The 25,453-nt window shown below is 60.9% G+C and overlaps 2 protein-coding genes across 8 annotated transcripts in view; one reads left to right on the top strand and one right to left on the bottom strand.

The window, feature by feature from the left end:
* The window catches only part of KCNT1 (potassium sodium-activated channel subfamily T member 1), a 72,421-nt gene extending 58,886 nt beyond the window's left edge, over positions 1-13,535 (bottom strand). For 4 of the 6 annotated variants that reach the window (XM_081590598.1, XM_081590604.1, XM_081590608.1 and 1 more), the window contains exon 1: positions 1,448-3,367. In XM_081590598.1, coding sequence (XP_081446724.1) covers positions 1,448-1,542 — 95 coding nt within the window. In that variant the 5' untranslated portion in view covers positions 1,543-3,367. Of the gene's footprint in view, positions 1-1,447; positions 3,368-12,478; positions 12,589-13,471 lie in introns of those variants that run through there. The other 2 variants (XM_081590597.1, XM_081590596.1) reach the window with 2 other exon arrangements.
* A 116-nt stretch (positions 13,536-13,651) lies between these two features.
* SOHLH1 (spermatogenesis and oogenesis specific basic helix-loop-helix 1) lies at positions 13,652-17,933 on the top strand. Of its 2 annotated transcripts, none has more exons than XM_081590611.1 (8): positions 13,652-13,791; positions 14,139-14,276; positions 14,713-14,860; positions 15,299-15,417; positions 15,504-15,601; positions 16,242-16,428; positions 16,859-16,929; positions 17,537-17,933. In XM_081590611.1, the coding sequence occupies exons 1-8, from the start codon at positions 13,733-13,735 to the stop codon at positions 17,767-17,769; spliced, it is 1,053 nt and encodes a 350-aa protein (XP_081446737.1). In that variant the 5' UTR covers positions 13,652-13,732; the 3' UTR covers positions 17,770-17,933. The 2 variants fall into 2 exon arrangements, with proteins under 2 accessions (XP_081446737.1, XP_081446738.1); XM_081590612.1 differs by having other exon boundaries at positions 15,299-15,421; positions 15,511-15,601.
* The last annotated feature ends 7,520 nt before the right edge of the window (positions 17,934-25,453 follow it).

Raw genomic sequence — 25,453 nt, 5'->3', positions numbered from 1 at the left:
TTTCTGGAGCATTCGGAGGCCCCAGGCCCACTCAGGAGATGGATGCCGTTTCCTGACTGACACGGAAAGAACCTCTGGGGCTGCTGTTTTAGAGAAATAACAGTCCCAGTGGAGCAGGCAGGGAGGGGCTGGTGCTGACTCAGGAAGGTGCTGAGCTCGCGTTCAGCTTAAGGAAGCCCCCAGCCCTGCCCTCCTCCACCTCTGCCCACACAGGGAGCTAAGTGAACTCTTCACCTGGGCGTGTGTTCTCTGGTGGATTTACCTATCACCTCTGCACTCAGTCTGACAAGACAAAATTACAGGGCCTTAAGAAGCCCCTCTGCTGGGCTCGCATCTATGGGTCTAGGTGGGTGAAGCCCTTGGGTTCCAGCTCTCCTCCCGATTCTACCCAGGAAATGCAAGCGAATGCCATCTGAGGTCTGGAAGGATGTTCTGTTGCCAGCAGGCAGAGCAGATTTCAAACTCATTTTCCACAAGCCTCATGCACAGTCCTTACGTCCTGCCCTCATTCACAAGCCTGATTTCTTTCCCAGCTGCAGTTTCAGCAGTGGATTATTCTGAAAGCCCCGTTTTATTCCTGACAATTTTCAACCTCATGGACTTTGTGTGCTAACTTGAATCACTGCACCGCTGGGGGAACACTGCAGATTCACAAGCCCAGTTCAGGGCTGGGTGGGGAAGGAGACCCACAGATACCAGGCCACCGCCCCCAACACACTACAAGGGAAGCAGTTCCGTCTGAAGTCCCTCAGGCTCCAGTGTGAGTCCCTGCAGGCATAGAAGCACCTCCCTTGAGGCTGACAGAGCTAAAGTGCTGGGTGTTTACTGAGACAGCTATTTGGGGAAAAGGCAGAGAAAAGCAACATTTCTCCCAGCTTCCTGCCAGCCCCCTCAGCACATGAATTATTTCCAAGGGCTCATTTTGCTGGTCCTTTGCCGAAAGACTCAAGTTTATTTTGCTTTTTGCTCCCCCCTCCCACCCCGCCCCAGGAGAATCTGAGGCTAGGGTATGTTGTCAACCTTGGTAAGTGACCACGGCATGAGCTTGAAGGACATATCCCCTGATTAATAATAAATGACCAGAGTCAGCGTCTGGAGGACGCCAGCCCTCAGCCAGCCCGCGGGGCTCCAACACGGAGGGCTTCCGGCCCTGGCTTGTGCCCAAAGTCAGCAGAGCTGCTAGCGAGGCTGGGGGCCTGTGGGCAGACCCGGGGAGGGCAGCCTGAGAATCGGTCTCTGGGGCGACTGCCCAGCACAGAGCATCCCGTCCCACTTTCCAGGCCCCTCCCGGGAAGATGCTTCCCACCTCCCCTCCCACCCCGCCACCCAAACTTCGGTCCGGAAGCCCGGGAAAGTTGAAGGGCGCGGGCCGCGGGCGCACTGGCGGCCTTCAGCACCGCGGACAGCTCCGCGCGCCGCCCCCCGCTCCCCCCGCCCCCCGCCCTACCTGTCGTCGTTCTGGAAGGACTGGTCGCCCAGCAGCAGGTCCCGGAAACGGTACCGCGGCGGCAAGGGCAGCACCTCCGAGTCCAGGTCGCTCATCTTGAGGCCGGCGGTGTCCAGGCGCGCGCCGTCCCCGCGGCCGCCGTCCCCGGCGCCGGGCTGCCTGCGGGCACACGCCAGCGCCCCCTCAGCCCGCGCCCGCGCCTGCCCGCGCCCAGCGCCCCCGGCCCTCCTGGCCGGCACGGCTCCCGCTTCCCCCGGCCCGCCCTGCCCGCGCAGCGCCTCCCACCCCCCACGCGCCTGGCCGCACCGCACAGCCCGGCCACTGCACCCCCCGCCCCGGCCACTGCACCCCACCCCCCCGCTCCTGTAGGGCTGTGAAGCCCACTGCAAAGCACCTCCAGGGTGTGGGGGAGGTTCGCCACTGCTCACATCAGGGGCTGGAACTCACCCCACCCCTGGACCCCCACCAGGGCCACGGAAGCCCTCCCAGCAACCCCCACATAGACTGCCTACTCAGCCTTCCTCAGGGTCCAGAACACTCATTTCCCCATCAAAGACCCCCACTTTCAGACCCTCAGGCTGCTGGGCTCAGGTGTGGGGGGGTGACAAAGAGGCTTAAGAAGAGGCCCTTGTCTATGGCCTCCATGGGGCCAAGCAGCTCAGGTGGGATCAAAGCCCCAGAGGGGGTGGCAGTGGGGATGGCAGGATCCCTCTGGGCCCCCAGCTGCCCTTTGGCCAGAGGCCCCTGTCCCCACCTGGCAGGGTAGAGCAGAGGAATGGGATCAGACCAGGTAAACTGGGAGGGCCCTTGGTGGTCTACAGTCTTCTGGGGCCCAAACGTTTGTCTCCTGGGGCACCTGCCCCTTTCCCGCCCCCACCCCACATCCAGGTGAGTTTTGCCTTCGGTCACCCTCAAGCACCAAGGCTCCCCCGGTTGCTAGCCTCCTGAGGCGGCAGCCTCATCAGGACCTCTCTGCCCGCCACGCAGAGGCTTGCTCGCCAGCCCCCGTGCCCCATCAGCACCCAGTGGTGCTGGACACAGCAGGGCAGGGCATCTCATGAACTGAATGCCCTGGGGAGCTTTAACTCCACGGCGCAGGGGGGCAGGGGAGGTGCAGCCACCAGCGCAGGCGGGAGGCTAGGGCAGACCCCCAGCTCCCGAATCTCTGGCAGCCCCTGACCTCCCGCCAGGTGAGCCCAGCCCCCAGCCGCCCCTCGGTGGTGCCCTCAGCCCGAAGTGGGGAGGTGGAATTCTCTCCCCACAGCCTCCACCGCCTGGGCTGAGCCCTCACCCGGCTCTTCTAAGAGCCAAGACCCCGGGGTTGGAGGTAGGGTGGGGTGGGCAGTATATCAGCTGGGACCATTTGGTGGTGGACCCGTGAATGGGCCTCCTGGGGCCTTCAGAGGCACTCCAGTGACAGCAGACCAGCTGGAGGGCAGGGGATGGAGGGTTCTCTGTCCTGTGAGGCCCGTCCCTGCCAAGGGGCAGGAGATGGAGGGAGGAGCCCGGCTCTGCCCCCGGGCAGGTGCAGGGCTCTGCTGACCACACTCATTTCCAAACTGAAAACTCATGGACAGGCTGTGCAAGAGGCTGGGAGGCCAGGCCACTCACCTGGAGCATGGGGTCTACGCGGCAGGGTGGGCGGCGGGCACTCTGGTCCCCTCCTCTCTCTCCTCAAGCCAGGAATGGCAGGCGCATTCCCTGGGCCCCCACTGAGCGCCTAGCCTACACCTCCCGGCTCCCGGACAAGCGGCAGGCAGATGTCAGCCCCTCATCCCACGGCGTCGGGAGCTGCTCAAGGACCATCCCGGGCCCAGGCTGCGAGTGACCTTGTGGGCCCAACACGCCTGAGTGCTGTTCTCCAGGGTCACAGGGTCAACCCCGAGGATCTGGCAGTGTTTGTAAAACAACATTTTCCTAATCGCATCAGCGTGGCCGCATGTTTTTCCTTAGTCACAAGCTGGTGGGGCTGTGGGGACGCCAGGCGGGCGGGGGAGCCACGGGGCTGGAGGTTGGGGTTGTGTTTTCTTGCTTTTGCCCCTTTCTTGCCGACCGCCTCTTTCGATGGCAGAACCCAAGAGCTCCCCGGGCATGGCTGCCTTTGACCCCTTCTCCACTTTGACCTGTTTTGGGTTTTCTCTCCTGGCCTCGAGGCCCGGACACAGCAGGGTCTCTGCTTCAGGAGAACATGGTGAGGTGGAGGGCTGGGGGGAAATTGTGCCAGGAGTCAGAAGGCCAGGTCCCCGCCCCCCCGATGTGTTCTCCGGGGGTGTGACCGGGAATGCAGCCCCTCCTCCCTCGTGGCACGGCTGGGACACCGGACCCTGGAGGGAGCACGGAGCGGGGAACAGACGCCCCGCAGGCCTCTCGGTGTCCTGCCTCGTTGACCCAGCGGAGCCGAAAGCCCACACGAACCTGAGTGTTTATTGTGCTGGCCAACGGCCAGGCCCCGGGGCTCTTGGAACAGTGCCCCTTGTAGGAGGGATGTGGCCGGGCAGCTGCTCCCTGTGTCCAGGGGCCTGTTCAAGGCCTCTCTCTAAGCCCAAAGGCTTGTGTCACTGAGAGCTTCCGGGCATGTGAGACTTGGGGGTCCTGTCCCCGCCTGCTCCCCCTACGGCCCCCAGCTGGGATGGTCCAGGTGGGGCGAGAGCAGGCCACCTGTGCCTCCTTGTCTCCCCTTCCCTCTCCTCCTCGCGGAGTGACCCGAGGGGCCGAGGACCCGGGGAGGAAGTCCAGGATCCCCAAACCACGCCCAGCGTCTTTTCTGTCTGATGGTCGCACAGAATGCAGGGCTTCCGTGGCATAAAGGAGGCGTCCATCTTCCCGGTCCTCGACCGCCCTCAGGATAAGACATGGAGCTTCATCGTGGGACTCACTGTCCCCCGCCCCCTCGACTCGGCAGAGCACTCCTTTCCCAGGCAAGGCCTTGGGGACTCTCAAGGCCCCTCAACATGAACCTGCCAGGCCCGGGAAGCTGCCCAGGGTCCTGACGATGGGGCAGGGCTCAGTCCTGCCCCATTAGCCCATGTTGGGTGGCCCCAGGGAAGTCCCCTGACCCCTCTGAGCCTCAGTTTCTTCTTTCGTAAATGAGTAATCTGAAGCCTTCTGCCTTTATGAGGCGATGATTGAGATGGAATGAGACAGCAAGTTTGAGGTGTTCAGTGTGTGTAATCCATGTCAGCTTTAATTTGGGGCTGGCAAGCCAGTTGTTTGGCCAAATTCCGGTGGACAAAGGCCCTGACCCCAAGCGTCAGGTTCCTGGGATGGCCAGCTCCCCGTCCCCATCCCCCCAGTTCAGCAGGAGGCCCCTTTGGGGGCCTTTGGGGATGCTGACCAGGGAGGCCAAGGCGATAGGAAGCCCACTCCCAGCACACACAAACCAGGGGGTCACCTCCCAGTTTGGTGCACACGAGCTCGGGCACCCCGACTGCATGCAAGCCACGGGCCGGGCACTGGGACTGCACTGTCCAGCACGGGGTCCTCAGAATCCCGCCCGCAGCCAGAACTCCCCGTCCCTCTGACAGGAGCTAAGGACATCTGGGCTCACACGGCCTAGGAGGCCCGGGAGGTGGGGTGGGGTGGCCAGGTCCACCTGAGGCAGAGCCCTGTTTACCACCAGGGCTTTCCAGGTGACACTAGTGGTAAAGAACCACCCGCCAATGCAGGCGATTCAGGAGACGCGGGCTTGATCCCTGGGGCTGGGAAGATCCCCTGGAGGAGGGTGTGGCAACCCAGTCCAGTATTCCTGCCTGGAGAATCCCATGCACAGAGGAGCCTGGAGGGCTATAGTCCATGGGGTCACAAAGAGTCGGACACAACTGAAGCGACTTGGCACGCACACGCTGCCTACAGGCGGCCAAGGGGCATCCCTCTGAGGGGCAGCACTTCCGCTTCACTCCCCTCCCAAATCCGCCCCCCTGGGTGGTCAAGGAGTTAAGCATGACTGAGGAGGGTAAAGTGGTCAAAAACCTCCTTCTCCCACCAAAGGCACCAGGCCCTGGTGGTTGCATAAGTTTGCCACCTCAGTCAAGCCGTGCCAAAGCACAGAAAGAAACAGAAATGACCTTGTTCATTTTCCTAAGCGGACCTAATCCCATCACCAAACTCAGGTGCAGACAACACCAGGGTATTGATACATACAAGACCTCCCTGAAGTCTCTAAGTGCAAAAATCCTAAGTAAACTGTTAGCGAGTGGAATCCAGGAGTGCATTTCAACACCATACCACCAGCATCCAGGAGGTTTTACCCGAATGTGATGTACTTCACAACGCCAAGAAATTAAAGGAGAAAATCTATACGATCTTGTGAGCAAATACAGAAAAAGGATCTGTTAAGACCCCAAACCCATTAGTAAAATGAGATATAGAGGGAAATGTTCTTAATTTGATTAGCAAAACCAACAGTGGAATCCTGGGGGCATTCCCACTCCAGGGGGAACACAAGTCTGCCCACTGCAATGGGCCTCCTGGGTGCCCACCGAGACGAAAGGAGGCGTGAGGAGGAAGATGGGGCTCTTTCTGTTGTCAGCAGCAGCAGCACCATTTGCCTCAAAAACCCCAAGAGTCAGCTGAAACCTATCAGAACAAATGAGAGCTTCTAACGAGGCCACCAAACCAGAGAGCGTCAAATGCATGAAGCGAGGGCAGGAGCAACGAGAGGGCATCCTGAGAGGGGTTCCTGCCCCATTCGCCCCTGGCCTATAGGGTCACTCGGAGAGACCGCCCACCGCTCCCCAGCAGCTAACGGCGGGAGGAGGTCGCACTCCCAGCCCTCGACAGTCCCTTCCCCAGACGAGGGGACAGAGTCAATCATCACACAGCCATTTAGAGTCTGACAAACCGTTTGCAAGATTTACACTGAAGAATAAATATGCAAGACCGGCCAGGATGGGTGTGAGAGAAAAACAGAGAAGGGACGGGCCTTGCCAGCTGTCAGGGCTAATTTATAGCCACAGCAGAGGGACCCGTAGAGCTTGGCACGAGAGAAGACACAGGGCAGGGGAATTCAGGACGAAAGGCAGGCGCTCTCGGGAAGGAAGTGGTAACTCGGGGCTGGGGTTGGAATGAGGGCCACTCGGGGGGTGCTCACGGCGTCCTGCGTGGTGGGGCTGGCATCCCCTCGTTTTGTTGATGGGGCAACAGAGACGCAGAGAAGCAAAGGAACTCAGCTATGCAGGCAGGCCCAGCCCCGGAGCCCAGAGACTCTCAGTGGCCATCCCATCCAGCCAGCCATCAGCTAAAAGAAAAAACCCACTTTTCAGCCCCAAACCGAGGAGGAGACGGGAAGAGGACACAGAGCAAAGATGTCTGCGGTGGAGAAGGCCTGTTGTTTAGCGGAACATAGAAATGCTTCCACGTGGGAACAAGACACGTCCGTCTCAAGAAACAACGATGACAGGGAAGAGCAGCGATAGAAATCAGGTCAGTGCACGGATGCCCGAAAATCACACGGGAAAGACGGATGGGCAAGAGAAGGCAAAGGACAGAGAGCTGGCCACTCCGAGGAGAGGAGACACAGGTCAAGCTCTACACGTGAAGGGCTTCCTGCCTTCCTGGTCATTAGGAGCCAGACCAGCGAGTACCTTAACAGGGCGCGGGGGACTCTCCAACTCCTAGCCTCTGCCCGGGACCCTGGGCACAGACCCCCATCCCCGCCTCACGATGACACCCCGGACGGCCTGGGCGTTCGCGATGGAGGACATATCACCCTGTGAACACAATCTGCTCCAAGAGAACCGCAGGGAGATGGGGCTTTCTCTGCAGGCCTGGCTCACACCAGGAGTGTAGGCTGTCCCCACCGCATGGGGACAGTTCCAGGGAGCTGGGGGTGGGGGGGTTCAGGCCTACGCCTCATCCTAGGTGCTGCACCAGGAGACATACTGAGCAGGACTCAAGCTATTGGACACGAGAAGAGCTAGGGACCACCTGCGTCCCCTACACGTCACCGGGCTGGAGCCGCAGCCCTGGGGGGGGGTCTCTGGGGGAGAAGGAGCATACGACCTCCTGGGACCATGTCCCTCCCTCCCAGGCTCCTCTAGGAAGGAGTCCAGATGGCTTGGAATGCTCAAGTTGACCCACAGTGTGACTGACAGATGCCCCACTGGCTCAAGGATATGGTCCTTCTTCTAAGATGCATCCTTCCACACTGGAGAGCCACGGCTGACAGAGGGATGGCGGATGTGTGCGTGTGCACAGGTGTGCGTGGACTGGTGTGTGCACACAGATGTGCGGGTGAACACACAATGTACACACACACACAGGTCTGTGTACCCGCACATGTTCACACTGCCCAGCACCCAGGAGAGTCCTCAGACATCGCAGCACCACCAGGGGGTTGGAGGGCAGTCGAGCACTGGGCTCGGTGCCCGGGCAAGCAGAAAGCTGCTGCCACTCTCTGCTGACCACGACAGAAAAGCTAAGTGCTTCCTCTGCCCTATAATTAAAAAGCCGGAGCTGCTCAAGCTGCGCAGCAGCTAGTGGTGGTTGTGGGGGGAGGGGGTGGCCTCCAGGAAATATCCACCCTCTCACTAAGGGGCTTCTAGTCAACACTGAGGATGGCCACTCACCACCCACTCCGAGGGGCATCAGAATCCAAAGTGAAAGCTCAGAATGCATTGTTGAGCCGAGTTCAAGCTCCGGAACGCCCAAAGAGACTCTCCCGTGTGCCAAGACAGGAGGAGTGGCCTGGCATCCCTGTGGACATGGGGCCTCGGGCGTGTCCATCACCTCCCCCCTCCCCGGCCTTCCCCAAGCCTTGGGCCCACCCCCCCTTGGGGACTGCAGCAACCACCCCACCCGGCCGCCCACCTGGACTGGGGGCTGCCTCTTGGGAGGGCCCTGCTGCAAGTCCCCCCCAGTGGCCACAGCATGCCCAGGCCCCTCGGTGCCAGGGGGTGCGTGCACATCCAGGGCGCAGGCCCAGCACTCACCACCTGGCTGCCCATCCCCTGGCTGGACGTAGGGTGGCTGCTGGCGGTGGGGGGCATGTCGGGGGGACCACCGACGGGCCTGGGCTGAGCGGCGGGGGTCCACCTGGAGGTGGAAAGCTGCCCTGCCTGCCCCGTTCCCACGGCTGCAAGAGGCACCACTGCATCCCTGCTGAGCCCCAGGCCCCACGGCTGGCACGGCCTGCAGGGGCGCCCGGGCCTCGTCTGGGGGCTGGGGCCCAGGTGGGGATACCCTGCCCACATGGGACACCTCATACCCGCAGGGCCCTCTCCTTAGAGCCCCGAGTCCCTGAGACTCTGATCCCTGCTGGCTTCCTTGCCCCCCTCCTCCAACCTGCCAACATGTCCGGGCTCCCCCTCCCACACCCTAGGGGCTCCCGTGTCTGCCAGATGGGGTTCAATTCTGCGTTCACCTGGCACCCGGGGCCTCCTCCTCTGGTTTGAGACTCTGAACTCTTCTCGAGATCAGACACCTGCCGAGAGGCACCCAGCAGCGGCCTCTGGCCCGGAACCGGGTCTCTGTGGAGCCGCTGAAGGCCCAGGCGGGGCCTGCCCCAGGGCGGAGGCAGGAGGGGGGTTTCTGGTCACGTCACTGTCAACGTGCGGGCAGCATCCAGGCCCGTGAGGCTGGCTCTGCAGGGTGGCTTCCAGGCCTCACTGGCCCATGAAGGACAAGCTGACCACAGCCAGAGATACTGCAGGAGCCGCCCTGGAACACGCCCCTCCGTGGGAAGGCCAAACTGCGGAGCAGACCTCCTGGGAAAGGCCTTTCCGGGCACCGCAGCCCGGAGCTGGCCTTCTGCCTCGGCCTCGGCCTCAGCACGGTGTGAACTTGCTGGTACCTGGTACGGGCCCCGGCTACGCGCCAGACCTCCCTGTCCCCCGGCTCTGCAGGAGGAAGAGGTTTTGGCCGATGCAGATGGCCCATCCAAGCACACAGTCTGGGGGAGTCCCTGCAACTCCTTCAAGAGCACCCATGTCATCAGGTGCTGCTCCTGGGCCGCACCGTCTGCAGGCTCTACCCAGAGACCCTACGCACCGGGAATGGCTGGCGAAGCCCCAGGGCCGCGGAGATGCAACGAGAAACTTCAGGGGAGAGGTCACAGTTCAGTCACGAAACCCTCCAAGAAGAGGGGAAGTTGTGCTAACAAGGCTGGACTCCCGCTGCACAGGGCAACTCGGGGTTAGTCAGACTCTCAGACAGGCCTCCCTGATGGCTCAGCTGGTGAAGAATCCGCCTGCGATGCAGGAGACCCTGGTTCGACTCCTGCGTCGGGAAGATCCACTGGAGAAGGGAATGGCTACCCACTCCAGTATTCCGGCCTGGAGAATTCCATGGAGTGTATAGTCCATGGGGTCGCAAAGAGTCAGACATGACTGAGTGACTTTCACTTTCAGACAGGCCAGGACACCCACACGGACAGTGGGCAGAGCCGGGCGTGAGGACACGGTGACACCTGCAGACCCGCACCTGGACGCAAGCCGAGTCCTGTGCAGCCCCCCCATCCCCTTCTCACTCACCTTGCCCTCCCGAGATGTGGCCCTAGCTGCTCCTGGCCAAAGGCAGACCCCCGAGTTCCCTCCAGCCCCTACACCAGGAAGCTGGCTCTCTGGCTGGACAGGGCTGGGTTGGACCTCAGGCCTTGTGAACCTTTTCCCACAGAATCTCGGCCACTTCCTGCTGCCCTGCAGGCACGGCTCCCTAATATGGGCCTGGAGGGCTGGCCTGGACCTCCAGCCAGACATGGACCCTGGCAGGATGCCAGCCCTGGATCCGTGCCCTCTGCATCAGGGCCCAGAGGGTCCTACGCTGGCCCTGGAGGGGAGTTCAATCAGAAAACCCTCCAAGAAGAGAAGTTGTGCTAATAAGGCTTGACCCCTGCCATGCCAGGGTGACTCGGAGTTAGTCGGACTAAGACAGGCTGGAACACCCACATGGACGGTGGGAAGAGCTGGCAAACATGGGTGACACCCACAGACCGGCACCTAGACACAAGCAGGGCCCTAAGGCCGCTGGTAGGAGGTGGGCACTGGCCAGCTCTGGGGCAGCTGGGAATGCCCCAGCCACATCCTCTCCCATCTGCAGGGCAGAGGCGTCAGGACCTGGGGACGGAGCAGGGCCGGAAGGACAGTGCCCAGTGACCATGGGGGACGGCCGGGACAGGGGACCCCTGGGCACAGAGGGGAGGCCCCGGCGATCAGACAGGGAACCAGGCACCAGGGCCGAGACTCCTGCAGCCTGGAGTCCTCCTGGGACCCCCCCCACCCCACGCCAGGCCTCACAGCCTGGAGGCAACCTGGGCACCGGGCAGGGTCAGGGGCCAGATGGGGGAGGGATGACCCTCCCCCACCTCCTTTCTCAGAGCTGAAGCCCGTCTCCCTGAGTCGCTGGCCTTGGCCGCAGCGGCCCCACCGCAGCCTAGCCAGGTTTCCCCCTCACCCGGCCTGACCTTCCTGAGGGGGGTCCCGGGGTCCCCACCCCACCCGCCTGACATGCCCTAGGCCCTGGCAGCCACCCCAGATGCCTGCAGCACAACTGGGAATCCTGCAGGGACAGAGGCCAGCTCCAGCCAGGGGGAGGGCCACTGTCCGGGGGGAGATGGAGGCGTCCAGAGCACTGAGCCCACGCAGTCTAGACCTCAGGATACAGAGCAGGCCGTCCAGCACGGTGGGAAACTGGGACACGGGTCACCAGGAAGGCGGATGACCCTCTTCCCAGCAGGGAGACGAGCAGAGCGGCGGTCAGACTGTGATGCTGCAAGACCCCATCCTCTGCGTCTGACGGATGTTACCTGGTTGACCCTCAGAGCGACCCAGGGGAGGTTCATACTGTGCCTACTTCATGGGGTTAATTTTGCTTCCCAAGGACACCACCGGGTGGCCTGCTCTCAGAGCACTTGCCCCAAGCTGTGTCCCCAGTACCCCACAGGTGCCAGGCTGGTGCCGTCCCTGCCAAGGGACCACCCTGACCCTGGACATGCGGCTGGAAGCCTCCCCTCCTGACCCTGGTCACTCAGCACACACGGCCCTCCCTTAAAGATCATCCGCTCCATTCCTTACTTGACAAGCGGGAAAACTGAGTCCCATAGGAAATGGCCACAGCGCTTGGCCTTGAACCACGTGTCCACCCCTTCTCTGGCCTTAGAACAGCTGACCGAGTGGGACCCAGAGGCCGGGGTGCTGCTGAGCTGGGGAGGGCCGTGCCGGGCTGTGGCTGTGGCTGACCTGGCGTCTGGCTCCTGGCCGAGGGTGAGGAGTATGTGTGTGCCGACCCTCCGGGGAATGGTGGGGTAGGGGTAGGGTCCCAGGACAGGGCCCTGGGGTAAACCCCCTTGGGATGGTCACTGCTCTGCCCTTCCAGGGCCCCCACCAGCGCTGTGCCCTTGGTGCTGGTTACCAGGGGCCACGTGGCACTGTAGACATAGCACCGGGAAGGCCACCTCCCGGCCAGTCGACCCTCTCCTCACACAGGTGGACAAACAGGGACCCTGACAGAGAAGCGACCGGCCGGTAATCACCGCGGGACTAGACCCCAGCACCCCTGCCTTTCGCCTGACAGCCCGCCCGCACCCCCCACACGGGGCTCTTCCTAGGAGGAGCTGCCCCTGGAAACTGGGGGAACCCCACTCCCTCCCAGAGCCTCACTGGGCCCAGCCAGGCAGTCCCACAGGCTCCTCCCCCAGGCCCAACCAGAGAAGGAGCTGGGAGGCCGGCACAGCGCCAGGCCCCTCTGGCACAGAGGGCATCCCAACTTCCTGCCTGCAGGGTCTGCGCCTCTCGGTGCCCGGGAGATGTATGTAAACCTGGCCACATCGTAGCCACCTTCCACCAAGGGTGCAGACAGACAGACAGCAGCCCGGGAACCTACTGGTGATCTGAGTGCCCCCAGGGGCAGCCCTGTCCCTCACGCTCCCCGGGCTCAGTGGGGACGTGAGCTCACGGTGGGGGTGGGGGGGACGGATGGGGGGGCAGGTGGCCTAGGGAAGTGGGGATTTTGAGGATGAGGGGTCCTAGGAGGGTGGCACGAACTGCATCCGGGGTCCCTCCGCGTGGGGGGTCGGTAGGGAGGCCCGGCAGACAGTACCTGGGGGCGCACTGGCCGTCGTCGAACACGAAGTTCCGGTTGGTGTGGCCCCCGCCTCGCGCCCCCCTGTAGACATCCCCTGGACTGCGCGCCCCATCGGGAAGCGGCATTGGGCTGGCGGCGGCTGCGACGACTCGGAGGCAAGGGACAAACCGGGAGCGACAGGAGACTTCTTCCCCCCCACCCCTCTCCCCGCGCTGTGCCCTGAAACACTTCTCCGATTTCGGTGGGGGTGGGAAAAAAAAATCCTGCTCCAGGGATGGTTTCGGCGCCGGTGCGGGCGCGCCCCCTGCCGGCCACGCCGGGAACAGCGCGAGGGACGGGGCGGTGGTCCCTCCGCGTCCCACATGCGGACCAGCCTCCCAGGTCCCGCGTAATCCTGAGACCCGGGGCGCAGGCTCTTCAAAGAGAAAAAAACCAAACACCCAAAGACCCAGGGGGCAGGGTTCCACGGTGGGAGGCGCTCCGAGGGGGCTGGGGGCCTCCGTGCGCTTCATGGGGGAGGGCGCCTGACCCTTCCCGGCTCTGGGACGCGAGGGGCGGCCGGTCAGCATCTGACCCGCCCCCCCGCCCCACGGCACCGCTCACTCCTGCGGACACCAGCACACAGACCCCGTGTGTCCATCCGCATCGGCCTCACCCCTGGGAGGCCCCTGGGCCTGGAGAGGGAAGAGAGGTCAGGGTGCTGGGGGCGGAAGTGAGTGCCCCCGCCCCACTGGCGCCTCTGCCATGAGCCCCAGCCCCACCCCGAGCATCTTGGAAACAGGCAGAGGACGGGCCGCACCCTGATGGACCCCTGTCCGGCCCCTTCCTCCACCCTCAGTCCTTGCCCCCACCCCTCAGTCGTGAGATCCTTCAGGGGAGCGCCCCAGCTCGGGGCTGGCACCTGGCGGTGCCCGCAGAGGGCAGGTAGGAGGAGACCCACACCCCAGTGGGAAACTGGGCTGCCCACCCGGAAGCGGTGGGGGAGGACCGTCCACCTTGGGCACTAACCCAGGCGCGCCTTTCTGGCAATTTCTCCAACAGAGGGACCTCACCGCAGGAAGGGGCGCAGAAGCGGGACAGCGCGAGGGGGCGGGGACGGCGCAGAGCACGCATGTGGGGGCGGGGCAGGGTCATTCCAGGCGGGAAGCACGTGGGGGCTTGTAGAACGCACGTGAGGGGGCGGGGCTCGGAGGACGGCGTGCGTGGGGCGGGGCGCACGTGGCGGGGTCCCGGGCCGTGCGGCTCTCTTCCGCAGCTGCGCGCGCGCTCATGGCGTCCGGGGCTTCTGAGCCCCGCGCTGGGGTTCCGCGAGTTTCCCGGGGATGCAGGTGAGAATTGGGGAGCGGTTGCTGGAGGGGGTCAGCTGGGACGCCTGCCCTTGCCCAGGGATGCTCAGGAGAGGGGGCGGTGGTCCGGGCCCGACTCTTCTTTCCAATTCAAATGAAAGTGAGTCCTAGCCCCACCCAGCAGGGCCCGCTTGGGGCCCACCCCGACTCCCGGGTCCTTGGGGGTTGTGGGGGGAGAAGGAGGGGTGCCAAGAGGCAGGACCTACAGGGCCGTGTTCCAGGCCCCTGTCCTGCTCCCATCCCCTCTAAGACGTTCATCACCGCCTCTGGGCCCTAGGGTTGTTTTCTGGGGTCACAGAGCCCCCCGCTCGTGTCTTTTCTCGCGGCAGTGGCCCTTTCCTATCGAGCACCCAGTTCTGCTGCGAGGAGCACCCCGGCCAGGGCTCGGGCCAGACCAAGGGGCCTGCGGTGGCGGAGGATCCCAGCGTCCGCCTGCCACGGAACGTGCTCAGCGAGAGGGAGCGCAGGTGGGGGCCCCCGTGGGAGCCGCGCGGTGGGGGCGGGGGTCCGAGGAGGTCAGGCCTGCACCCGCCGCCTTGTCAGGCAGCTGTTTGGTAAGGGGACGCTGTAACGTGTTCTCAAGATAAATATAGCCCACGTGCTGGGGGAGGGCTCCCAGGGGCCACCAGTGCAGCCCTTTTTTTGACGGGAAATCCAGGACAACTCGAGGTTGTACATTTGGGACCGGTATCCACACCCCCCCCCCCCAACCAGGCAGTGATGGTCTAGGCTTGGCGGTGGCCGGCGGCAGACGCCCTGAGCCTGCAGCTGGGGTCCAGGGCCCCCGGGCCAGTGCAGTGCTCTGACCCGATTCCTGAAGGGCTCAAGGCTTCCTGGGGCTGCCCTCTTGTCTCCTGGCCAAGCCAGACAGCCCTACAGTCGGGGCCCCTTCTCTGTGAGCAGGAAGCGGATCTCCTCAAGCTGCGAGCACCTGCGGGCTCTGCTGCCCCAGTTTGATGGACGGCGGGAGGACATGGCCTCGGTCCTGGAGATGGCAGTGCAGTTCCTCCAGCTGGCACGCACCTTGGTGCCCGGCTGGGGGCAGCAGGCTGTGAGTCGTCCTGTGACCTCCGGGTCCGAGCCATGGGCATCTCCATGGACCGAGTTCCCCTCTGTCCCCCGGCAGCTGCGACCACCGAGCTGCCTGGTTTCCCTGTGTCCCCGCCCTGCGCGCTCAGAGATGCTGTTTCTAGCAGACACTTCTCCATTTCTGTATCACACCTTTCCTGGGAGCCCTGGGGGTGAGCTGCGGTCTCCACTGACATCCCTTGACCTTTGCCCATGGTGCCAAAGCTGGCATGGGTAAAAGTCCCCCTGGGGGGAACCAGCTTCAGCCTCCGTCTCCCCAGTCCGGAGCACAGGGTCTGTGCTCAGGGTGGATCTCTGCGACCCCAGGCGGGGTGCCCAGTGACCGACCACAGCCTGCCTTTCGTGTGGGTTTTCTGGTTGACAGTCTCAGCTGCGTTTCTTCTGTTTGTCTCCGCTTCAGGTTCTCGCTTCCTCCAAGGAGCCATGGCTCACATGGCAGACAGATGTTGTGCAGCTGGCCCTGGCGAGTCAGGGTCCGGCAGGCTCCCCGGACGCCAGCGCGGGAACACCCAGTGTGATGTCAGTGTCCCCGTGGGGCCGGGGGCCAGGGGGAGGTGTGTGCGGACCACTCAGAGGCTTTCCCTTTGTTTTTGTGCTCCGTGCAGGCATCAGGCCCCCCTGAGCTGTGCGGCTGTGGGTGTGGACGACGGTGAGGCCCTGTCGAGGGTAGCCGACATGCTGGACAGGCCGCTGGCCCCGCCTGGTGAGCGTGAGTGGGTCCCTGTTCTCCCCTCGTGCTGGACGCCTGGCTGTGGGTGGCTCCCTGGACCGTGACTGCCGATCCCTGGGTGCCGCGGGAGGCGAGACCGTGTGTGCCCACCCAGGCAGGGAGGGGTCCTGCTGTCGCCAGGGCCGATAGGAGCGCCGGTGGTGGTTTAGTCACTGAGTCGTGTCCGACTCTTGCAACCCCGTGGACTGTAGCCTTCCAGGCTCCTCTCTCCATAGGATTCTCCAGACGAGCGTGCAGGAGTGGGTTGCCGTTTCCTTCTCCAAGCAGAGCTGGGCCTCCGGGGAAAGTCAAGAGCCACACGCGGGGCGTGGGGGTGGAGGGGTCACACAGCAGGGTAGATAGGGGTCCTGGAGATAGAGGAGGTGGTAGGGCATGAGGGTCCCGGGGTCTGAGCCCCACCCGTTTGGCCTGAGGCCGGGTGGCCACATCCTGCAGGCAACCTGCCTGGCCCCGGCTGTCGGGCGCTTCTTCTCTGGGGTCTCACCTTCTGGTTGCCTGTTGGCTTCTTGTTCCCGAGCCTCACGCATTCCCTGTGCAGGATGCAATGGGCAGGGGCTGCTGTCTTCAGCAGGGGTGGTCACTCTCCCTGACCCACTCTTTGCTTCCCTCGTAGGGTCGCCCAGCCTCATCCCCCAGTCCCCAAGCCCGAGACCCCCCAAGGTCCTGAGGCCGTCCCCTCTGTGGCCGGTCCGCTCGCAGCAGCCCCCCTCCCCGCTGGTGAGTGAGGAGCCCCGGAGCTGCCTGGGTCAGGCGGGCCCCCCTGCTGCGGAGGCTGACAAGGCCCTGATGCTGGACTCCAGGTGGGTGCCTGGCCGCATGTGCACAAGTTGCCAAGACCTCCTCCCAGTCCCCCACCCCCGGCCCCCAGCTGCCCGGACCCGCTGCCCAGGACGTCTCTGCCCATCCCGTCCTCGCTGTCTGCCCGGATGGCCAGACTCTGCCACGTGGCTTTGTAGTGTGTGTGTCGGGAAACACTCCTGTTTCCCTAATTGTCGTGTGTTTTGGCTGATGGTAAATGAGTTTGTGTTTTGTGAGCTCCACCAGCTGGGGCGTGGGCCGAGAGCTCTCGGGGGGCTGGAGAGGAACTGGCAGCGGGCGGGCTCAGGGTCCGGCGGGAGGCAGCAGCCAGTCAGTAAGCCGTCTCTCAGGGCCCATGCCCTTCTCTCGAGGTGCAAGGCCTAGGGTCCACGTGGGACGATCGGGGTGGGGCTTCATTCTCATCCTGTCCAGGTCTGTGTCAGGATGTGACGTAGCAGATGGCGCGTCGTTTCTGCTGACCCCTGGTCCCGACTGGTGGCCGGGTAAGTGGGGATGCTTGGCCTGGGCCACCTTCCCCCCCACCCCGACCTGGGGCCTGGGTTGGTCCTCAGGCAGGGCTCGGGGCAGGTGGCTGGGACCGTGGGGAGATGGGCTCCAGCTTTCTGAGTGACACCCAAGTTGCAGTGTCTGTGTCTGAGTTCTCATTCCCTTCTCTGCTGGTGTTTTTGGGGACCACTGGGGTGGGGAATGGCAGGTAAGGTGCGTGCCTGTCGGGGGTGGGTGTCTGCGGGTGCGAGTATGTGAGTGCTGGGTGTCTGTGGGTGCGAGTTGGCTTAGGAGCTTTTCCCTGAGAATTTGTGCCCACAGAGGCACGTGAGTGTGGGGTGAGTCAGGCGTGTGCAGGATCTGGTGTGGAGGGGGTGCACCTCCCTGGTTCTGGCCTTCCCGGGGGTCTCGAGCCGGGCTGGCAGGAGTGGGCCCTCCCACCTGGTCAGGGGCCCTTCTTGAGATGAGCAGAGGGCTTCTTGGTGGGGTAGGACAGATGGGCATGGGGGAGGGGGGGTCATCTCCTGTACACTCACCCTACTCTGCCCGCCCTGGGTCTTGGGGTCCCTGCTTGCTCTGCTGACGCGTCCCATCTGCTTCCAGGGTCCCTGGAGGGCAAAGGCAGCGGCGCCGCTTCTCAGGTGCCCGCCAGGAGCAGCTCACTGGACAGGCTTGAGCCAGGCTTCCTGGGAGACCCCGAGTCTGGCCCCGAGGAGGAGCCCCCGGAGGAGCCCCCGGAGGAGCCCCTGGAGGCGTGGGGCTCAGATGGGAGCTGCCCCAGCCCGGTCCTGCGGGACGAGGTGGACTGCATCTTCCCCGACTTCTTAGCCTGCTGAGACCGGGGGCATGGGGCCTTTTCGGCCACGCGTGCTGCACACTCGGGTGTTTTATTCTGGGTTTGGGCTGCAGCTGTGGTCTAATTCCAGCAAAGGCTGGTGGGGCCACAGGGAGCGGAGGCTGAGTATTAAAGAGGAGAGCGATTTTCCTGGAGGAAGCAAAATTTGTGTAGCTTTTGTGCGATTAACTCAATTCACTGGGCAGATGGCACCACTTCCGTTCATGGCGCAGGCGCCTGCCCAGGTTTTGTTTCTGTGAGGTTCTCGGCCTGTGAGATCTCTAAATAACATGGCTCTGGGGCTGGTGGGGGCAGGGAGCCCCTGGACTGAGACCCCTGTGTCCTGGGCTGGGTCCTCGAGAGGTGGGTGTGGGATTCCCTGCCCCTGTGATGCTGGTCCCAGGAGGTCCAGAGACGTCCGTTGGGGAGGCCTCTCTCCAGGCCAGGAGGGGCCGGAGCAGGTTGGACTTCTGTCTTCGAGGTGGGGGCCTTGGCGCTCTCCTCACAGGGCCTGTTGGGGGCCCGGGGCAGAGGCTGCCTGGCTTTAACCCCTGGACTCCTGGCTGTTCCCAACCCCCCACCCTGGGATCTGGGCAGCACTGGGTTCCTGGGAGGAGTGGCCCCCCCCCGCCCTCCATATGGCGGGGTGACCCTGTCCGAGTCCCACTACCTTTCAGCCACCGTGAAGGTGGTGCCAGTCTCTGAGCCAGGCTGGTCAGGGGCTTACTCCTCCGTGGCCCCTGTGTGTCCCTTTCTGGAGACCCTGGGTTCTGGGCCCACCTGGAGGAACCCCATTTGAGCCCTGGGCAGCCTTAACACAGCACCCCAGGAGGGAGGCGAGGGGACGGGGTGGGGCTCAGCCCTTGGAGAAGCCTGCCTGAGGCCCCAGGGGGACAGGTGGACCTGCCCTGACCCTTAGATGTCCTACTTGGATGCTTAGAAGGTGAGGGCTGGGACCCCGTCCTGGGTGGCAGGCAGGGCTCACCTGTGCTGCCTCGATGCCATGGCTGGGGGCGGGGTCTGGGCCCAGTGCCAGGAGTGGTCCTGGGTTGGGCTTGATAGCAGTGACTGCGCTGTCACGCAAGGAGCATGGCAGGAGGGAAGGCCGTGCACACAAAGCCGTTGCGTTGAACGCTTCAGACGACCCCCCACCCCACCCCAGATTGGTGGCTGGGGCCTGGCCTCCCTCGCTGCAGCTGCCTGGGGGGAGTGGAGAGAAGGCCCCCCACCCTGAGCAGGGGAGAACCCAGGCCGTCGCCTGGCCTGGTCAAGACTGCTGGAGCCGAGGGGCTGGGGTCCACGACACAGCTTGCTTTCTGCCCCCTCTGCTCCCCTGGCCCTTGCCGAACCAAGTCACAGCTCTTGTTGGCTGCAGTTGCGTGTCCGGGGATGAATTTAGAAAACCATGCCAGTGATGACCGGCTAATTCTGGGAGTCGGGGAGGCCTCAGCACAACCCCCCACCTCTCAAGGTGACCCGCTCTCCTTTCCCTCACCCCAGGGGGTCCTGCTTGCCTGGCCCCAGGACACAGCACTCTCTGCCAGGCCCAGCAGGACCCCGGCACCCTGGGGCTGCACCATCTGCCAGGTCCGCTCACCCCTCGGGACAGTGTGGCCAGGCCTCCGTGGCAGGCAGCTGGCTGTCCTAGGAGCTGACCAACCGCTCTGTCCAGCACCCTTGGTCCACCCTCCCCTAAGCCCAGCTTGCCTCCCCTTCGCCTCCTGCTGCCCACCCTGCTCCTTGAACTTGGCGGCCACCGCGGATCGGTCCTCACTGATGTCGTGGTCGAGGTGCCCAATGCCACCAGGGACTCGCCCGCTGTCTCTGGTTGGAGATCCTGCCCTGGAGCCCGGCCTGCCTGGGGCCTCCCCGCAGAGCTAGGAGGGGGCAGGTTCTGCTGCCCCTCCAGGGGCTGGAAGGCTCCGCTGTTGGGGAGAGGGCTGTGGTCCCACAGTCCCTTGCCCACCACCAGGCTGTGACCTCCTCTTGGCAAAGACAGACCCATCCTTGAGGAGGGAACTCTCAAACTCACACTCCAGCAAACACGGGGAGCCCAGCAGCTCTCCTTTTGGGGCTCTCTCTCAAGTTGAATGACAAAGTCGGGTGGGGAACAGCGTGCATGAGGGAGGCTTAGAGAGGCCGCAGATGGGGAAGCTGGGCGCTGTTGATGACTCTCCTGGGAGCCCGCGTCACGGTCCACGGGTGGGGTGTCGGGGCCGAGCCCGCTCAGGCCTGTGGAGTACGGTGCCATGAGGGGGCCCAAGCCAGCACGCCGGCACCCGAGGGGTCATGGAGGGGCGTGAGTGCTGCCTGCTGGGCTCACCGCATCCCTGCCTGTTTTCCCAGATGTGGGGCGAGGCTTGGCGGGTCACGCAAGGTCGCCCCCGGAGTGCAGGTAGTGGGTCGGGTCCCGGTCCTCTCCTCCGGCACTGCCTCCCCAGGGTGCTCCCCGCAGGTGGCCAGGGCTCAGCTGGCCGCCTCTGTTCCTGGTTCCAGTCCAGGCGTGTCTCCTGACGAGGCCACCGTGCTTCCAGATGTCAGCTTCTGACAGCTCCGCGTCACAGCATCAAACTTAGGGCTCGGCTGACTTCCGGACCTGGGGTTTTAACACCCGATCGCCCAGGTCTGTGCTCGGCTGCCTCCTGAAACAGACCTGTCTGAGGCCTTTGCACCCCTGTGTTCTTGTCCACATGGCAGACATCTTCCTCTTTGTTCCGGGGCCCAGGTGACCTCAGCCACGTGCGGGCATTCATGTCAAGAGTGCCCAGCTTGCTCAGCTGCCACAGAGACCACGGAAGCCAGGGCAGCACTGAAAATGCCAGACCGCGGGTAGCTGTTTAATAGCACAGCCAGCTCTGCGGCAGCAAGGGGGCCACACCCGGGCAGGTGGTCAGAAGGAGACCAGCCTGTCCTGGGGCTGGCTGTGGGCCTTCCACGGGTGTTCGTCCAAGTGACCCTGCAGACCCCCCAGCCCGGCGGCCCTGAGGTCCGTCCCTGGGGCCCCCTCATTCCTCCACCTTGCAGGCTGGCAGGATAGAGACTCAGGTGTCCCGTGTGCATCTCATGCTGCCCCGCACGCTGACCCCAGGCTGCCCGCTGTCACCCCCGCCCCGTGTGTGAGGCTGGTCGTGTGTCTGCGGGTGGCTCGCCCCTCGAGTGGGTGGTTGCCGGAGGGGCTGGTCCACCCGTGTTGCTCACGTCCTCCCAGAAAGACGCCTTTGGTTGGCTCAGACCTTGCCCTGTCCTCTGACGATGTGTGTGTGAGTATGGCAAGCCTGCAGGTGGCCGAGCCACTCCCCCAGTGGACCTTAGACCAGGAAGTGAAGACCTGGGTTTTGCATGGAGACGCCTGCCACCAAGATGCATACAGCTTCCCGGGGTCCCCAGCGCAGCTGTTGAAATGGCTCTTGTATGTGATGGAGTCTCATACTTTCATTTTAGATATATTTTAAAGTCACAAAAGTAGTATCACAGGGCGTATCTTTTTGTGTCTAGTTATTCTGTGTGGAATATTATGTTGGTGAGAGTCATCCACATTATTTTTTAAATTAATTTTTATTGTGGTACGACATACTTAACATAGAGTTTACCATCTCAACCACTTTTTAAACATGTATATGTTTTTTTAAATGGACTGGTTGAAACTCCTTGCAATCCAAGGGACTCTTGTCAAGAGTCTTCTCCAACACCACAGTTCAAAAGCATCAATTCTTCGGCGCTCAGCTTTCTTTATAGTCCAACTCTCACATCCATACATGACTCCTGGAAAAACTATAGCCTTGACTAGACGGACCTTTGTTGACAAAGTAATGTCTCTGCTTTTTAATATGCTGTCTAGGTTGGTCATAACTTTCCTTGCAAGGAGTAAGCATCTTTTAATTTCATGGCTGCGATCACCATCTGCAGTGATTTTGGAGCCCCCCAAAATAAAGTCAGCCACTGTTTCCACTGTTTTCCCACCTATTTGCCATGAAGTGATGGGACCAGATGCCATGATCTTAGTTTTCTGAATGTTGACCTTTAAGCCAGCTTTTTCACTCTCCTCTTTCACTTTCATCAAGAGGCTCTTTAGTTCTTCGCTTTCTGCCACAAGGGTGGTGTCATCTGCATATCTGAGGTTATTGCTACTTCTCCCGGCAATCTTGATTCCAGCTTGTGCTTCATCCAGCCCAGCGTTTCTCATGATGTACTCTGCATATAAGTTAAAAAAGCAGGGTGACAATATACAGCCTTGATGTACTCCTTTTCCTATTTGGAACCAGTCTATTGTTGTTCCATGTCCAGTTCTAACTGTTGCTTCCTGACCTACATACAGGTTTCTCAGGAGGGAGGTCAGGTGGTCTGGTATTCCCATCTTTCAGAATTTTCCACAATCTATTGTGATCCACACAGTCAAAGGCTTGGCGTAGTCAATAAAGCAGAAATAGATGTTTTTCTGGAACTCTCTTGCTTTTTTGATGATCCAGCGAATGTTGGCCATTTGATCTCTGGTTCCTCTGCCTTTTCTAAAACCAGCTTGAACATCTGGAAGTTCACGGTTCATGTATTGTTGAAGCCTGGCTTGGAGAATTTTGAGCATTACTTTGTTAGCGTGTGAGATGAGTGCAATTGTGTGGTAGTCTGAGCATTCTTTGGCATTCCCTTTCTTTGGGATTGGAATGAAAACTGACCTTTTCCAGTCCTGTGGCCACTGCTGAGTTTTCCACATTTGCTGACATATTGAGTGCAGCACTTTCACAGCATCATATTTTAGGATTTGAAATAGCTCAACTGGAATTCCATCACTTTCACCAGCTTTGTTTGCAGTGATACTTCCTAAGGCCCACTTGACTTCGCATTCCAGGATGTCTGACTCTAGGTGAGTGATCACACCATCATGATTATCTGGGTCATGAAGATCTTTTTTGTACAGTTCTTCTGTGTATTCTTGCCACCTCTTCTTAATATCTTCTGATTCTGTTAGGTCCATACCATTTCTGTCCTTTATTGAGCCCATCTTTGCATGAAATGTTCCCTTGGTATCTCTAACTTTCTTGAAGAGATCTCTAGTCTTTCCTATTCTATTGTTTTCCTCCATTTCTTTGCATTGGTCGCTGAGGAAGGCTTTCTTATCTCTCCTTGCTGTTCTTTGGAACTCTGCATTTAGATGGGTATATCTTCCCTTTTCTCTTTTGCTTTTCACTTCTCTTCTTTTCCCAGCTATTTGTAAGGCCTCCTCAGACAGCCATTTTGCTTTTTTGCATTTCCTTTTCTTGGGGATGGTCTTGATCCCTGTCTTCTGTACAATGTCACGAACCTCTGTCCATAGTTCATCAGGCACACTGTCTATAAGATCTAGTCCCTTAAATCTATTTCTCACTTCCACTGTATAATCATAAAGGACTTGATTTAGGTCATACCTAAATGGTCTAGTGGTTTTCCCTACTTTCTTCAATTTCAGTCTGAACTTGGCAATAAGGAGTTCATGATCTGATCCACAGTCAGCTCTCGGTCTTGTTTTTGCTGACTGTATAGAGATTCTCCACCTTTGGCTTCAAAAAATATAATCAGTCTGATTTCGGTGTTGGCCATCTGGTGATGTCCATGTGTAGAGTCTTCTCTTGTGTCATTGGAAGAGGGTGTTTGCTATGACCCGTGGGTTCTCTTGGTAAAACTCTATTAGTCTTTGCCCTGCTTCATTCTGTACTCCAAAGCCAAATTTGCCTGTTACTCTAGGTATTTCTTGACTTCCTTCTTTTGCATTCCAGTCCCCTATAATGAAAAGGACATCTTTTTTGGGGTGTTAGTTCTAAAAGGTCTTACAGGTCTTCAAAGAACCGTTCAACCCCACGTCCAAGGTCAAGGGCAGTGGTCGAGAGGAGCTACCCCACGTCCAAGGTAAGAAGCAGCAGCTGCGCTTTGCTGGAGCCGCCATGAAGAGATGACCCCATCTTCCCGAGTTCGCTCAAACTCATGTCCATCGAGTCAGTGATGCCATCCAACCATCTCATCCTCTGTCACCGCCTTCTCCTCCTGCCCTCAATCTGGAAGTCCTTTAGTGACTTACAATTCCATTTATTTGGGGACCAAATACTGAATATTTAGTACTGCATACTAAACAAATACTCAATACTAAAGGAATGACTAGATAGTTAATTAAATATTTAAAGAGTAGAATCGCTGGATCCTGAGCAGGTGTGCTTCTATTAAAAACTATGAAAACTTTTCCCAGAGTGGCGTAGCATTTGGTGTCCCCACCGACAACACTCCAGAATGCTCATTTTGCATCTTTGCCGAGACTGGGTGAGTCAGCCCTTAATTTTAGCTGTTCCAGTGGGTGTGACGTTGGAGGACACCTTGGCTTGGATTAACCTCTCTGGTGACTAATGACTGTAGGTACCTTTGCACTGGCTTGTTGGCCGTTTGTCTGCCGCCTGTTGTGAAGTGTCTGTTTCTGTTTGCTGCCCGTTTTTAAACTGGGTTGTTTGTTTTTCGCTGTTGACTTGGTAGCAAGGCCTTTGGAGAGGCCTCTGGAGCCTCACTCCCGGATTCCAGCTTGCGGCCCTGGGGGGCAGGCAAGAGCTGATGGCTTCCATCGTGGGGCCCTGTTCCTTGGAGGACGCTTCCTGGGTTAGAACTTGGGGTTGAGGTCTGTTTACCCTGTTGGCACTTTGCAGGGATGGTTTCTTATCCTCCATCCTCCGTCATTTTGGAGGAGAAGCAAAGCCAGGGTTTCCTGCGTGATGCTAGCTTTGAGTTTCAGCGAGTCTGACAGTGGTTTGCATTGCTTGGCGTTTTATCGAGTGTCTAGAATCCAAACATCATTTTTTACCACGTTTGGGTTTCTTTTTTTCCCCATTATTTCTTAAAAGTTTCTGGTTGTTTCTTTGCCGTGTGTGTGTGTTGGCCTGTGTCACTCCCTTCTCTCCACAGAACTGCAGTTCAGTGCGTATCAGGCCTTTGGATCCTGCTTGTGGTTGCTGACATGCTCTTCATTTTTTTTGAAAAAAAGATGTATCTATTTGGCTGTGCTGGGTCTTAGTTGCAGCATGCAGCATCTTTAGTTGTTGGCGTGTGACCTCTTTGTTGTGGTATGGGGCGTCTAGATCCCTGAGCAGGGATCGAACCTAGGCCTTTCCAACTCAGCCCTCTTTCTAGCGGCCGTGTCTCCAGGGAGGTGTCTGAGCTCAGGTGTGACCCCTGGGCTGCTGGCCTCTATTTCCTGGTCTCTCTCTGCCCCCCACCGGGCTTCGTGGCACCTTCTGTGCCCTCAGACCCGCCCAAGCGGGGCCCGGCTCTCCGTGTCCGGCTCCTGCTCAGCCAGGAGGCTCTGTCGGGCCGGCTCCGTGTCTGGGCAAAGCCCACTGGAGGGTCCTTCCTCCTGCCCTCTGCCGACCAAGGCCAAGAGCGAATGCCGCTACCTTCCGGAGAGGAAAGGCGGGGGATCGGGGATGAAAGAGCCGCATGCCTGGATGCCTCTTGCCCGGCTGGGCGGGAGGGCTCAGCCATCCTTCCTTCCTGCCCTCCCCCGGCCAGCCCTGCGGTCTGACCCGCCACACTCCATGGGCTCCCGGGGCTGCCTCCGCCCAGGAGTCTTCCCACACCCGCACTGGACTGGCAGAGTCCCAGCCAGGAATGATTGACGCAGCTCAGTGGGCGTGGGTCCTGGAGACCCCTGCTCACAAGTCCAGGAAGCTCAGGACCTC

This window comes from Giraffa tippelskirchi, chromosome 4, assembly GCF_054371585.1.
Source record: "Giraffa tippelskirchi isolate mGirTip1 chromosome 4, T2T-mGirTip1v1.2.pri, whole genome shotgun sequence".
Classification (NCBI taxonomy): domain Eukaryota; kingdom Metazoa; phylum Chordata; class Mammalia; order Artiodactyla; family Giraffidae; genus Giraffa; species Giraffa tippelskirchi.
The sequence above is the reverse complement of the archived record's forward strand: the minus strand, read 5'-3'. Positions and strand labels throughout refer to the sequence as shown.

What these genes read in the sequence shown, in the direction of transcription:
- SOHLH1 (XM_081590611.1), top strand. Translation starts at nt 13,733, where the DNA reads ATGGCGTCCGGGGCTTCTGAGCCCCGCGCTGGGGTTCCGCGAGTTTCC. An exon ending in CTCAGCGAGAGGGAGCGCAG is followed by an intron (nt 14,277 to 14,712) that starts GTGGGGGCCCCC and finishes CTCTGTGAGCAG; the next exon opens with GAAGCGGATCTCCTCAAGCT. An exon ending in GCCCTGATGCTGGACTCCAG is followed by an intron (nt 16,429 to 16,858) that starts GTGGGTGCCTGG and finishes CATCCTGTCCAG; the next exon opens with GTCTGTGTCAGGATGTGACG.